Here is a 14,120-nt window from a genome sequence, read left to right as displayed (position 1 = left end):
TCTCTACCCTGCTTTATGCTTTAAACACGAGATTCTATGTGCTCAACATAACTTAACATTTTCACTTTTTTGGAGTTGTTTTTCCTTTCACGTTTCCTCCGCTCAGATCTGGAAGGCAGAAGACACTGGTTCACTAATTAGGGGTAACCATGGTTACCAAGTTGCCTTCAAAATATCTTGAAGAGTTGTTTGGGTTTTTTCTTTTTCCCCTCTTGGTTTTAATTCTACAGAAAGCATTTTATTTGACAGCCATCTTTGTTTTCTTTCCAGTGATTGGATGATCTTCCCAAGTTCAGGGGTCTTTTAGCGATTATGTTAAAAGTTCGAAAATAAGATGAAAAAAATGACTCATTAAAAATATAATTCCATGTACAGAATTATCTTAAAATTTCAGTTGCTTGGATAACAGAGGGAGAGACCTATAGACCCCAACAGGGCCTCAACAGAGAACCATCAACAACCTAGGAAGTACGGGTAAGCATCCCCTCGGGGCGCTGTCTTCTTCTGCAGAAGGGCGGCCGGGTCCATTCCTTTGCATTGTAAGTTACAGAGCGTCACTGTGGGGTTGTGATTCACAACAGCAGTTACTGGATACTTCGCTGGTCACTGCCTTAATCAGTGCTCCAATTCTGTGAAGAGGCATTGTGACCACGGCAACTCTTACGAAGAAAACATTGCATTGGGGGCTGCTTTACAGTTTCAGAGGTTGAGTTGGCCATCCTCATGGTAGGGAGCACGGTGGCACACACAGGCAGACGCGGTAGCTGAGAGTTCTGCATCTGGAACTGGGCCTGGCGCGAGCTTTTGAAACCTCAAAGCCCATCCCCTAGTGACGTACTTCCTCCAACAAGGCCGCAGTCCACTCCTTGGGTGACTAAGCATTCACATACATGAGCCTATGGGAGCCGTTCCTATTCAAACTTCCACAGTTGCATTTCTCACGGCTGTAAGCAAATACCTACCAACAAGGATCTATTTGGTGGTGGTCTGTCACAGTGAAGAAAGCAAGGTGGTGGTGGGGGTGGGGTGGGGTGGGGTGGTGGTGGTGAGGCTTCCGGCCCTCATCTTGGTGGACTGAGAAGCTAAGGAGGAATGAAGTGTCTTGCCAGCATCCTCCTTTCCCCCTTTTATGCAGCCTGGAATCCCAGTCCATGTGCTGATATCACAACATTCAGGATGGGTCTCCCCGAGTTAGTATGCTCTGGAAACACACAAAGAAGAGCTTCCCTAAAACCCTAGGCACCTCTTTTATTGGTATCACTGTCATATGAGTTTGTTTCTAGATGATTTTGTATGTGTGCACAATGTTTACTGATTCTCACTCCCCCACCAAAGATTTTGGTGACTGTGGTCTTGGATAAGCCCTACCATTCCTTGGCTGGTCACTGGGGTATGTGCCGAAAAGGAGCCCAAGGATCCGTCTTCATTCTTCATAAGCAGAATGATGTATGCAAGGCCAAAAGAAGGTGTGTTGAAACTTGTGGAGACTTTACCAGGCTGGTAACCCACTACAGCAAAAGTATCAACATGTTCTAAGATGTTGACAATATTCAGGGCCTCGAAATGTAATGTTCACGTTGTTCAGGGTGCACACCGTGTACCCAGTGTACAAGGTACTGTGAGACGTTCAATTCTCCTTGGAAAAGACAATCAGTAGATGCTGCTGACCAGATTTCACAGATGCCAGAACTCTTGGGGCCTTTAAAGAACTTTAAAGTGACTGAATGAGTAAATGTACCCTTCATGTTGATGCATGCATGTGTGTATGTGTCTGTGTGTGTACATGTGTATGAGTGTGTGTTGAGTATGTGACTGTGTATGCAGTATATGTGAGTGTGTGTATGTGTCTGTGTATGTACATGTCTGTGTATATATGTGTCCATCTGTGTGTGTATGTGTGTGTGCGTGTGTGTGTGTCCATCTCTGTGTGTGTGTCTATGTGTGTGTGTCTGTTGCTGAGGATGGAACCCAGGGCCTTACACATGCTAGACAAATGCTTTGTCCCTTAGCTACATCTCTGGCTTACTCTTTACTTTTTATTTTGAGACACAGTACTGCTAAGTTGCCTTGAGCTCACCATCCTCCTGTTTCAGCCTCCCAAGTAGCCAGGATTTTAGACCCGTGCCAGCAGCTACTGGACAGTTCCACATCTTTAACACTGAGTAAGCCCCTTAAAAAAACACCAGTGAATTCTTTTTCTTCCTATGATAGTGTCAATACTTTGAGCTTTAGAAAATCAGTAGAAAAAATATTAATCTATTTGCTTATTGTGTTGGGGTGTGCAAATGGTGTAAAGTCTGTGGAGATTAGACCATGAGAGCCGGTTCTCTCTATGCACTGTGAGCCCCAGAGATGGAATTTGCATCATCTGATTAGGTGGTAAGCAACCTTACTCTTCTGAGCCATCCCATTGGCTCCTTTCTGGGTTTGACTGGAGCAAAAGAAATGAGGCTGAGCATGTCATGGGGGAGGGGAGGGTGCACTCTGGAGTGTAAGGGGAGGGTGCACTCTGGAGTGGAAGTGTAAGGGGAGCGTGCACTCTGGAATGTAAGGGGAAGGGGAGGGTGCACTCTGGAGTGGAAGGAGAGGGTGCACTCTGAAATGCTCTGTCACCCTACCACGTCCCTCATGCATGATATCAGCTCTCTAGGTAGCCCCCTTCCAACTTCCTGGGCTTGGTTGGGAGGACTTGATCACATCCCTGTGTGTGTTTTACTTTTCTGATAAAATTGCTTCTCAAGTCGATCCATAAACTTAGTGGATGTGACCCTGAGAACTTTTTGCTGACAAATCCATTATACAAATATTTAGTGAGTCCAGACACTATGATAAGGGATGGGAATTAAATAAAACAGACAAAAAAATCCCTGCTCTTATGAGACTGGTACCCTAGTAGGCAAGATGAAGCAAGCAATCAATTAATGTACAGTGTAATCCTGAGGGGGAAGGAAGCAGAACAGAAGGAAGCACGGGGCGGGGGGAGGCTGTGTATAGAGGATAATCTGAGCTGAGGTAGGGCTGAAGGATCTGGAAGGTCCTGCCATGCTTTGTGTGTGTGGGGGGGGGGGGTGAGCCAAAGACAAGTCCTGAGGTGGGACTGAGGGCAGTGTTGGGGGGGATGATGAAGAGGGCAGGGAGGAGGGGGAGGGGCGGGTAAGAGATGGCTGGAATGGAGACAATACTGCCCGGGAGAGGTGCTCTGTTCGGTGGGCTCAGGAAGTGGTTGGGGATCTAGGGCAGACGCTGTAACCCCAGGCAGAAGAAAGTCGCAGCAAATCTTTTTCACATTCAATAACAAAAAAATGTGCAGAACCTAGAGCCCAGGGGAAATTAGTGAGGCCACAGCTCTCTCTTTGCTTGGCTTCTGCTGTATTTACCTCCAGGACGAGCAATAACTTGAAGGTACCAGGAAAAGATATTGAATGTACAGAGAAACAAAGGCGAGGGAGTAAGAATCTTTCCTTTGGCACTTGTTATGTCTGGTCTTATCAGTTTATGAGATTTAGAACCACCATTTAGAGAGACAACTCTGGGTATGTCTGTGAGGGTAGGTTTGGAAATATTTAACTGAGGAGAGAAGATTCACCCTAACTGTTAGTGACATCACCCAGCAGACTGGGCCCCTGAACTGAATGGAAAGTACAAAGCAAACTGAAGAGTGGTCTTCCTCCCTCTCTGCTTCCTGTCTATGGATGCAGGGTTCTCAGTCAGCTTCTGCTGTTACCGCCATGGCCGCTCCACCCATGAGACTGGGTCCTCAAACTGGGGGAGAAGCAGTCAATAGAATGAGGCCCCTCTCTGGTGCCTCGCCCATGTGTTTGGTGCTTGGCACCTGCCTTAAAGTCCATAATCTCTGTCGTTCTTTAGACCCTACTGATGTGTCTATAAAAACATAAGGGAACATATCCTAAAATCAACTGATTGCTGATCTGGGGCAGATTACTCCAAGTATTGGCTTTGTTGTTCTTATTGACACAGGAGCCACCTGTGAGTCCCTTCCCAGGCCACAGTTCCTGACAGACTCCATTGTCCTCTGAGATGACCGCACTTCCTCAATGAATGAGTTATACAACATCACTGAGATGTCTTGGTCTTACAGCTCCAAGAGTCATGTGTGGCTTTATCTTTCAAAACTTAGTGTTCACATGTGGGGCGATTCAAAAGGCATTAATTCAGATCAGTTTTCCATTCACTATGTATTGTGGGCTTTGTGTTCAATTCTGAGTCCTTCATCCACCCCCACGACTCACACATTTGCACACTGGGTGTGATCTCATCCCACCCCACCCCCATGCTTGGTGGGTGCTAGAAACATAGACCTACACATATTTCTGAATGAATTATGGTACGTTAGTTACCGTTCCCCTCTCTGTGACCAAAGCAACTTCAGGGAGAGAGGATTTATTGTGGCTCGTGGTTTAAAGGAGCACAGTCCTTCACGGTGAGAAATAGATGCTGGCGGCGAGAGCATCAGGAAGTAGAAGTGGTGCTCTACTAGCTTTCTCCTTTGATTTAGTTTGTGATCCCAGCCCATGAGATAGTGCTCCCTGTGTTTAGTTAATGGTGCTCCCTCTTTAGTTAACCTTCTCTGGAAGTGACCTTGCAGACATTCCGCGTCTCCAAGTGATTTCAAATTCGATCAAGTTACCAATAAAGACAGACTTCCCGTGAAGCACATGGGAATTGGAGGCTTAATCTATGAGGCAGTATCAGAGAGCAAATTGTTGGGACTGAATGAGGTGGGAACCCTGGGAGGTGACAGTGTATTGTGTTATCCGGTTGGGTCTTAATTGTATTCTGAATTCTAACTTCTGCTCAGGTTAAAGATTGCTCCCAGCGTGTCTTCCTGGGGTCACCAGAAGAGCTTTCTCTGAGTCCCTTTTCTACCACTGAAGGAACAGAGTATCCCAGTGAGCCGTGGGGGACTGGGTGGGTCTGCTGAGATATGGCACAGATGGGGGCCTCAGTCAGGAGATCTGGGAAGCTGCGTTGTGGGTGGCCGTTCCTTGATCACCTCTGGATGTCTCTGATGCCCACAGAGAATGATCGGATCAGCTCCTGTGCTGGATGACAGGAGTCCCCCAGCATGTCCTCTGATTGACAGCACTGTGACAGGGTTCCCAGCATGCCCTCTGATTGACAGCACTGTGACAGGGTTCCCAGCATGCTGTCTGATTGACAGCACTGTGACAGCCCCCCAACAAGACCTCTGAATGACAGCACTGTGATGGGCCCCCCAGCATGCCCTCTGATTGACAGCACTGTGACAGCCCCCCCCAGCATGCCCTCTGATTGACAGCACTGTGATGGGCCCCCCAGCATGCCCTCTGATTGACAGCACTGTGACAGCCCCCCAGCATGCCCTCTGATTGACAGCACTGTGACAGCCCCCCCCAGCATGCCCTCTGATTGACAGCACTGTGACAGCCCCCCAGCATGCCCTCTGATTGACAGCACTGTGACAGCCCCCCCCAGCATGCCCTCTGATTGACAGCACTGTGATGGGCCCCCCAGCATGCCCTCTGATTGACAGCACTGTGACAGCCCCCCAGCATGCCCTCTGATTGACAGCACTGTGACAGCCCCCCCAGCATGCCCTCTGATTGACAGCACTGTGATGGGCCCCCCAGCATGCCCTCTGATTGACAGCACTGTGACAGCCCCCCCAGCATGCCCTCTGATTGACAGCACTGTGACAGCCCCCCCAGCATGCCCTCTGATTGACAGCACTGTGACAGCCCCCCAGCATGCCCTCTGAATGACAACACTGTGATGGGCCCCCCAGCATGCCCTCTGATTGACAGCACTGTGACAGCCCCCCCCCAGCATGCCCTCTGATTGACAGCACTGTGACAGCCCCCCCCAGCATGCCCTCTGATTGACAACACTGTGATGGGCCCCCCAGCATGCCCTCTGATTGACAGCACTGTGACAGCCCCCCAGCATGCCCTCTGATTGACAGCACTGTGACAGCCCCCCCAGCATGCCCTCTGATTGACAGCACTGTGACAGCCCCCCCAGCATGCCCTCTGATTGACAGCCCCCCCCAGCATGCCCTCTGATTGACAGCACTGTGACAGCCCCCCAGCATGCCCTCTGATTGACAGCACTGTGACAGCCCCCCCCAGCATGCCCTCTGATTGACAGCACTGTAACAGCCCCCCCCAGCATGCCCTCTGATTGACAGCACTGTGATGGGCCCCGCAGCATGCCCTCTGATTGACAGCCCCCCCCCAGCATGCCCTCTGATTGACAGCACTGTGACAGCCCCCCCCCAGCATGCCCTCTGATTGACAGCACTGTAACAGCCCCCCCCCAGCATGCCCTCTGATTGACAGCACTGTGATGGGCCCCGCAGCATGCCCTCTGATTGACAGCACTGTGACAGCCCCCCCCAGCATGCCCTCTGATTGACAGCACTGTGACAGCCCCCCCAGCATGCCCTCTGATTGACAGCACTGTGACAGCCCCCCCAGCATGCCCTCTGATTGACAGCACTGTGACAGCCCCCCCAGCATGCCCTCTGATTGACAGCACTGTGACAGCCCCCCAGCATGCCCTCTGATTGACAGCACTGTGATGGGCCCCCCAGCATGCCCTCTGATTGACAGCACTGTGATGGGCCCCCCCAGCATGCCCTCTGATTGACAGCACTGTGACAGCCCCCCAGCATGCCCTCTGATTGACAGCACTGTGACAGGGCCCAGGGAAAGCTGTCACTGGGTAACTGCTTCCTCTAGATTAAATATTCCCTCCTCAAGGGGAGAGAAGAGACTCTTCAGTGAAGCCGCCTACAGGTTGTGCAGGGATGCAGCTTTCATGAGTTGGGGTGTGCTTTTTGGCCTGACTCACCTGTGCCTCCATCAGTAACCCTAATAAACCCTCCAAGCTAGGTGTTGATGGAAGCATCTTTTTTTTTTTTTTTTTTTTTTTTGCCAATCGGTGCCCCCTCTACCTGGGGCAGAACAGAAATAGATTCCCCAGGATGAAGACATCGACTCTGTGCTCCTTCAGTGAATGTCCAGGAATGGCTGGGGCCAGCAGCACCAGCAGCACCTGGCTGCTTGCACTGGAGCTCAGATTTTCTGAGTTGAAACACGTGGTTTCCCATGATTCCCTGCACTCCATAGTTTGAGGGGGTATTGGGTAATGGAGTCCTCCTTATCTAGGTGCATCAGCCTTCAAGTCTGGGACTCACTTTCTGGGGCACTAGGGTCAGTCGCTTCACCTCTCGGGGCTCATCTCCTTGTCTGTAGAGGACAAACTGTGGCCATCACTGCCCTGTAACTTATTAAAGGTTGAGAGAACCCTAAAGAAATCTTGTGGTGGGATAGCCTGGAAGAAGAGATTGGGGACTGGTGTAGCCAGGGCTAGGCCCTAGGGCTGAGTCCAAGAGCCCTTTCACAAGCCTCCTTGGTGGGAGGACAGCTCCATACCCTACACTCAGGTCCCAAGCCCCTTCTGGGACCATCTACTGCAAGGATTCGCCTGTGACACCCTGTACCAATCTCCCCTCCTGTCCATCCTGCAGACCCTCACCGGACACAATGAGTAAGTGGCAGAAGGAACTCTTTAATAGCATAGCAACATTAGGTTTGGGAGTCACTGGAGGAAACACTGCCTTCCAACCATCGGCGGGGCTGAGGCGTGTGGCCAGATTGCACACTCTTAACAGACAGATTTCACATTGGGAACTTAATAAATAGATACTCAAAGTGTCGGACAGCAGGGGCAAGGGGTTGTGTGCGTGACTGTTTTCTCATTCCAGCTCCTCCGAGCAGGACTGAGAAGCTGGCCCACTAGGACGGGTATTCATAGTCCTCAGCGCTGCGCCGGCCAAAATCCATCCAGCCCGTGTAGTCCCGGTCACTTATCCTGTGGCTGGGGTCCAGGTTCTGCAGCGACTTAAGAACAGACATGCGGCCAGAAGGAGCTGCGGGTAGAAAAGAGGAAGAAGACAAGGGCTATCGATCTGAAAGTATGGCTAAAGCAGGGGGAAAGCCAGTGTGTGTGTGTGTGTGTGTGTGTGTGTGTGTGTTCAGTGTACATACACACATATATATACATACATATATATATATACACATATATATATATATATGCATATGGACACCTGCGTCTTCCTTAATCTCTTCGCCCTATCATTGAGACGGAGCCTCTACTGCACCTGGAGCTCACTGCTGGCTGACCAGCAAGCCTTAGGGATCCTCCTGTGTCTGCATCCCCAGCACTGGGATTGTGGGCACACTGCACACCCAGTTTTTCCACGTGGGTTCTTGGGGGTCTTTCTGCTTGTGCAGCGAGCATTGACTGTCAGAGCCATCCCACCAGGTCTTCTCATAGGCGTTATATAGCTGCTGCGAGGCCAGGAACAAACAGAGGAGGAGGAACCCCTGTGTGAGGGTTTAGATGGGTTGGCTTCTCCCTGCCTTGTTCAGCCTAGGAGCTGTCCAGGTTTTCCTACCCAAAACATCACTCCATCGCACTCCCGACGCTCATCAGAAACCATGAAAAGATCTTCCCAGAATGCACTACTTCTAAATGTCGTGACTTAATGTCCCAGCATACTTAGCTCATCGGGAGCTTTCTGGGACTACAGCACCATGCTGCAAAAATAAGATTTTTAGAAATGAAATCAAGGAACCAGGGAAATAAATGACTCAGCGGGTAAATTGCTTGCTGCATAAACCTTACAACCCAAGTTCAGATTCCCAGAATCCACACTGGACCAACTAATGCATGTCCTGAAATGGGAGGCGGAGACAGGAAAGTCTCTCAGACGCTCATGGGCCAGGCAGCCTGGAGTATGAAGTGCGATGACAGACCACAAAAAGAACCCCGCCTAAAACTAGGTAGAAGGTAAGGATGGGCCAGCACCTGAGGTTGTCTTCTGACTTCCACTGTACACACACACACACACAATACACACACACACACACACAATACACACGCACACATAATACACACACACAATACACACGCACACATAAACACACACACACACACACAATACACACACGTGCTCCCCACATAAGTTTTTTTTGTTTTTGTTTTTGTTTTTTAGAACAAGGACAAGTCAGATGCTCGGTGGGTAAATATGACTTTTGCCAAGCTTGGCAATGTGACTTTGAACCCCTGGACCCACACAGTGAAAGAAGAGAGTGTTGTTGTCCTCTGAACTCTACAGGCCTCCCATGGCATGCTCCCTCATAAATAAATGTCAAAAAAATGAAATCAAGTTCTCTTTCTACATGAATATGCTTCCAAATTATTCATTTGAAAGCTCCAGTCTTTTAAATATAATAATAACCAGAAAAATATACCCCTGTTGGATTAAAATACTGGCATCTTGGTAACATTCATAGAAACTGAGTGAAAAGTCAGAAAAAAAGTAAAATTTAAACCAGCCATTTGGACCAAACCACAGCATTGTAACCTGCAGCAGGGTCCAGCCTGTGGCAACTGTGTGATCTGGGCAGGAAGGGGTGCGGTGACATGAGTTCCTTCCTCTGTGGGCAGATGACACGGTCCAGCCCACAAATGGTGGACAGTGGCCTCCTGGATTTGGAATCAGTGTAGCTCCTTCTATGGCGACTAAGGGTAAAGAGAGGCCCCTGGGGAGCCCTCTGCTCTGGGACCACGGTGTTCCCACCTTCGGGAAGTTTGCAGGCGGCTTCCCTGCCAGCTCCTGCCCCAGGCTAGCACAGCCAGAAGGAGGATTACTTGGCCCATGCTCCAGTAAGCAACGCTAATGAGACCCCTTGGTAGAAGATGGGTTGGTTGGGAAGAGGACTAGGAGCGAGGGCAGTGGGGTGAGTGTGATCTGACTGTGCTCTAGATGCATTAGATGTCATAATGAAACTCACCATTATGGCATAATTAATACATATTAGTAAAACGTTTTTTAAGTGGCACCACAGAGGCAGTTTCCCTGACTTACTGCATAATGAATTTAACCAGCTAAACTTAAAAGAGAAATCATCGTGATGAATAGCCACCCATGTTTCATCGCTCTGACCCCATGTCTTCCCAGTTTGGGAACTGAGCCCCACTCGCTGCCTGCGTTCTTTGGGTAGACAGTCCTAGCTTGTGCTGAGCAGGCCTGGCTGCTTCAGTACCCAGCTTCTCTCAGGTAGAACAAACATAGTCAGCAATATATGCAGCCCAGTTCCCTGTGCCATCACATGAAAATACAGCTCATCCTACAGCCGGTTCGGGGATCAGTGTCCACTGTGAGGGCTGGACACAACCCATGCTTCTATCAAGCCAGCTGTCTGGCCAGTGGCTGGGCATTTAACCAGTCGTGGGAGCTGTGTTAGGAACTGGCCTCGGCTCTCGCATCCCACACAGATCTGTCATCAGACTTGGCGATATCACACTCCATCTGTCCCCAGCACTACACCGTGAAGGGACTTAGAACCAAGTCATGGGCCAAGACAAAAGGATCTGGCTTTTTCCAACCCTTACACCTGGAGCAGACAGGTGAGCTGGGAAGTCGAATGTCCTCCAGACCTCAGTGGAAGTCAGATGGGTATATATTCACCCTGCTGCCTCCTAGAAGAGCCAACACGTGCTCAGACGTTACTTGCTCTCTTTAGCATGGACTTCCATAAATGAAAAATGAGTGAGACACCTGCTGTACAGAACGGTTTTAAGGTCTGAGGGAGACCACATGGAGACAGCGTCTGAAGCTAAGGCTGTTGATGCTGCCCCACTTTCTGCTGGAACACACTTCTTCCTGGACCACTGATGCCTCGCCTGCCTCCCCAGGAATACGCTTCCTCGAGGACCCCTGAGGGCCCTGCGGACAAATCCTAAGGATAAACTTTGTTTCATTTTATATTTTAGTGTCTTTTAAATACAAGATCTCACATAGCCCGGACTAGCCTCAAACTTGCTGCACAGCAGAGTCTAGCCTTGAACTGATCTGCCCCCCTCCTGAGTGCTAAGATTACAGGTGTGCACCGCCACACCCGGTGCCATATTGTGCCAGGGTTGGTCTCAGGACTGTGTGCATTCTAGGCCAGTCTACCAGCTAAAACCAAACCCACCCCAACCACTCAAGAAGTATCTTGTGTAGAATCTTTTTATTTATTTATTTGATACAGGGTTTCTCTGTGTATCTCTGGTTGTCCTGGTGTCCTGGAACTCATTCTGTAGACCAGTCTGGCCTCGAACTAACAGAGATCTGCCTGCCTCTGCATCCCTAAGTACTGGGAATAGAATCTTTGAGAATAATATGCATTAGCAGGAAAACAGCCTAGAGATGGCTGTGGGATGAGCTCCTACAAAGGAAGAAAAGTAAGAAATCTCTTGATGCTTCTGAAGTCCCCCAGTCTCTGAAGTCCCCCAGTCTCAACTTCATGTGGATCTCTAGGAGACTCAACAAGCTCCCCAGTTTCCCCTCACTAGTCAAGCCCAATGCCCTGGGCTGCTCAAATGCATACAGGATAAATTGGGTAAGTGAGCTCTACAGAAAGTGTGCCCAGCTCCTGACTCCAGCTCTACTGGTCCAGTTTGACACACCCCAGCCAGAGATCACCATTCACCTCCCTGCCTGCAGATCAAGTCAGAGATGAAGGCTGTCTTGGTGCCAGCCATGACTCCTAGGTTGGGAGGGGATCTGGGCCGCTCTGTCCCCATCTGAAGACGAGAGATTCAGGCACAGGAAAGGAACCCTTAACTGGCAAGTAGCAATCATCCACGGGGTTCGTGGGGGAAAGTCTTCCAATGCAGAGAAGCCTTGTGGTGGTCAGCATCGCGGCCACCTTCCTGGCAGCTACAGAAATATAAGATATAGCTTTCCCTGTGTGGCCGTCCTGACTGGACAGCCAAGGGACCTCTGACTGCTCCTGGCCCTTTGACCCTTTCCTCCTACTGTGTAGTCGGTGTGTGTGTGTGTGTGTGTGTGTGTGTGTGTGTGTATGTGTACACAACGCCATCCTCTTTTCTCGGATCTCAGGCTTTCTCAGCACCAGACTCACTTCCTGCAGAGGGGTTCCAAGGGTCAGTGTCTGGTTGGTCCCCAATCCTGTTGCAGATACAGCCGAGAAGATATAGCCCTCCACCCATCTCCTCTCTTGGGTGCTGCAAACACCACCTGCCAACAGCACAGTGCAGTGCAGCGTACCTCAGGGAAGGAAGTGAAAATCTTGCTGTTGTGTGTCCCCTGCTTCCTTCCCCGGCAGGTGCTTTGGGGGGATCAGAATTGAAAGCCTGGAGTCGCAGCTGCAGCGTGGTGGAGAGCGGATATCCTTACCTTTGCGGGCCTGCTGGATGTATCGCGCTATCAGTGCGCCCAGGCGCGCTCGGGGCTCGCCGTCGGTCCTGAGGACAGCCGCCCTCAGCTGCCTTCGGGGAGCCTCCTCCGCCCGCTGCACCGCGGAGTCCACGGCTTCTGCCGGAGCCACTGGCTGCGTCAGGGCGCCCGCGACCAGGACTGCCATCAGCACGCACAGACACACGCCGCTCTTCATGGCTGTGGGGAGCGGAGACGAGGAGCGTGAACCAAAGGCTGACCTCGGCGGGCTCCAGACGAAAGTCCCGCACACCGAAGTCCGCCGAGGTGGAAGGCGGGGGCTGCAACTGCGCCAAACTGGCTCATGCCCTAGAGCTAGCCAAGTGCAGTCTCTAGCTGCGCCCTGGCCACCGCGCGCCTCGGGACACTTCTGCCAGGCTTTTGTGTCATTCGCATCCAGGGCCCAGGAATCCCGCAGAGACCCGATTTTCTGCTCGGTTCAGGAGTAGTACCTCCTGCTTTCCTCAAGTTAGAGCCTTTGTAGCTCATTTCTCTACTAACCAGAAAAGCACAGAGCGAGTGTGTGTGTGTGTGTGTGTGTGTGTGTGTGTGTGTGAGAGAGAGAGAGAGAGAGAGAGAGGGAGGCGGGGGTGAGGGGTGAGGGATGGGGAGTGGGGGGTGGGATACTCCTGGAGAGAAATGCAGGAGATTAAAAGCTGTCTCTACAGAAATGAACCGGACAACAATGGGAGGTACCGTTTAAAGTACGGGCGCATAAATAGAAGCTGTGTTTTTAATGGAGGTTTCTAGGCGTTTATACAGGAATGAACAAAAAGTCACTATGCAAAACAAAACCCAGAAATCTGCACCCAGTCTTGAGTTGTGACCAAAACCCCACATTTGAGAACTGAGCTGATGGGACCTGCATCACAACGATGTATTTCTATTCCCAAAGCCTTATTTTTTTTTCTCTGCAGCGTTTAGAAAATGGGTATGTCTTAAAACCTCTTGCTATTTTTCTTTTAAATGATTGCAAAGTGATCCGAACATCATTGGAACCCTAAGACATGACTATCCCAGACTTGTCATGAAAAGAGACCACACAGAGGAACAAGTCTCGCAGCGTACCCACCCAGATGCATTTTAGAATCCAGCGCCGTTATTTCTGACTTCAGGAAATCTCCCCAGCTGTCAAAGGAGGGAAGGCACAGAAAACAGAAAGACGATACCGCAAGGGTGCAAAGCTACGGGCCAATATTTTTCACACTACTGATTCTTGGATCGGGCAGCAGAGATGCCAACTTACCTTTGACGGGGAATCAGCTGCCTTGGCGGCTTCCAGCAGAGCAGGCTGCGGTCCAGCCAAGTTCAGGGCAGGCGGGAGGGCGGCTGCCTCTTAAATAGCCCCGCCCGGGCGCGCAGCCAGTCATCTGTTTACCCAGTGCTGACGCAGTCCAGCAGGACACGTGCTCAGAAGACGGCCCCTGGAGCGACCACCTATGGCAGTGGCCCGGAGAGAAGGGAAGCGGCTCGGATAGCCCCTCCCAGACTGGGTACCTCGTAGGGGATCTCCTTATCTAAAGAACTTCCTTCCCACCTGTCCAGCGCTTCCCCAGTCTCTTCAGGCAGGCCGTCCCCTCCTGAGTGGGAAACAGTTTATCTGGAATAGAGAAGGTGACCATGTTCAGTGAGCTTTGGGAATCAAGTGATCCTTCAAGGAAACTGGGGGACCTACACAGGCTTAGGTGTCAACAAACATAATTCTGGTATGTTTTCTGGGACCACCTTCGGGCCTGAGTGGGCTCCCACGCGTGAGAGAGGGGATTTGGGCTCTCAGTTTCTCGGAACCCAATCTCAGTTGGTGTCCTGAGTCTGTTTTCAC

At 50.6% G+C, this 14,120-nt stretch overlaps 1 protein-coding gene across 2 annotated transcripts; it reads right to left on the bottom strand.

The window, feature by feature from the left end:
* Positions 1-7,552: 7,552 nt before the first annotated feature.
* On the bottom strand, positions 7,553-13,721 carry Cck (cholecystokinin). 2 transcript variants are annotated; one of them, XM_085689061.2, is made up of 4 exons: positions 13,545-13,721; positions 13,371-13,426; positions 12,260-12,478; positions 7,553-7,933 (listed from the first exon to the last, which is right to left on the bottom strand). In XM_085689061.2, exons 2-4 carry the CDS (start codon positions 13,378-13,380, stop codon positions 7,800-7,802), a joined length of 363 nt encoding a protein of 120 aa, XP_085545187.1. In that variant the 5' UTR covers positions 13,381-13,426; positions 13,545-13,721; the 3' UTR covers positions 7,553-7,799. The 2 variants fall into 2 exon arrangements, with proteins under 2 accessions (XP_085545187.1, XP_048280060.1); XM_048424103.3 differs by lacking the exon at positions 13,371-13,426 and having other exon boundaries at positions 13,545-13,707.
* Between the last annotated feature and the right edge of the window lie 399 nt (positions 13,722-14,120).

This window comes from Myodes glareolus, chromosome 4 (assembly GCF_982192425.1).
Source record: "Myodes glareolus chromosome 4, mMyoGla1.1, whole genome shotgun sequence".
Classification (NCBI taxonomy): domain Eukaryota; kingdom Metazoa; phylum Chordata; class Mammalia; order Rodentia; family Cricetidae; genus Myodes; species Myodes glareolus.
Note: the sequence above shows the minus strand (reverse complement) of the source record. Positions and strands in the feature narration are given on the sequence as shown.

Coding starts and splice junctions, on each gene's coding strand:
- Cck (XM_085689061.2), bottom strand. Junction 7,934..12,259: donor CATCCAGCAGGCCCGCAAAG/GTAAGGATATCC, acceptor TTCTACCCGCAG/CTCCTTCTGGCCGCATGTCT.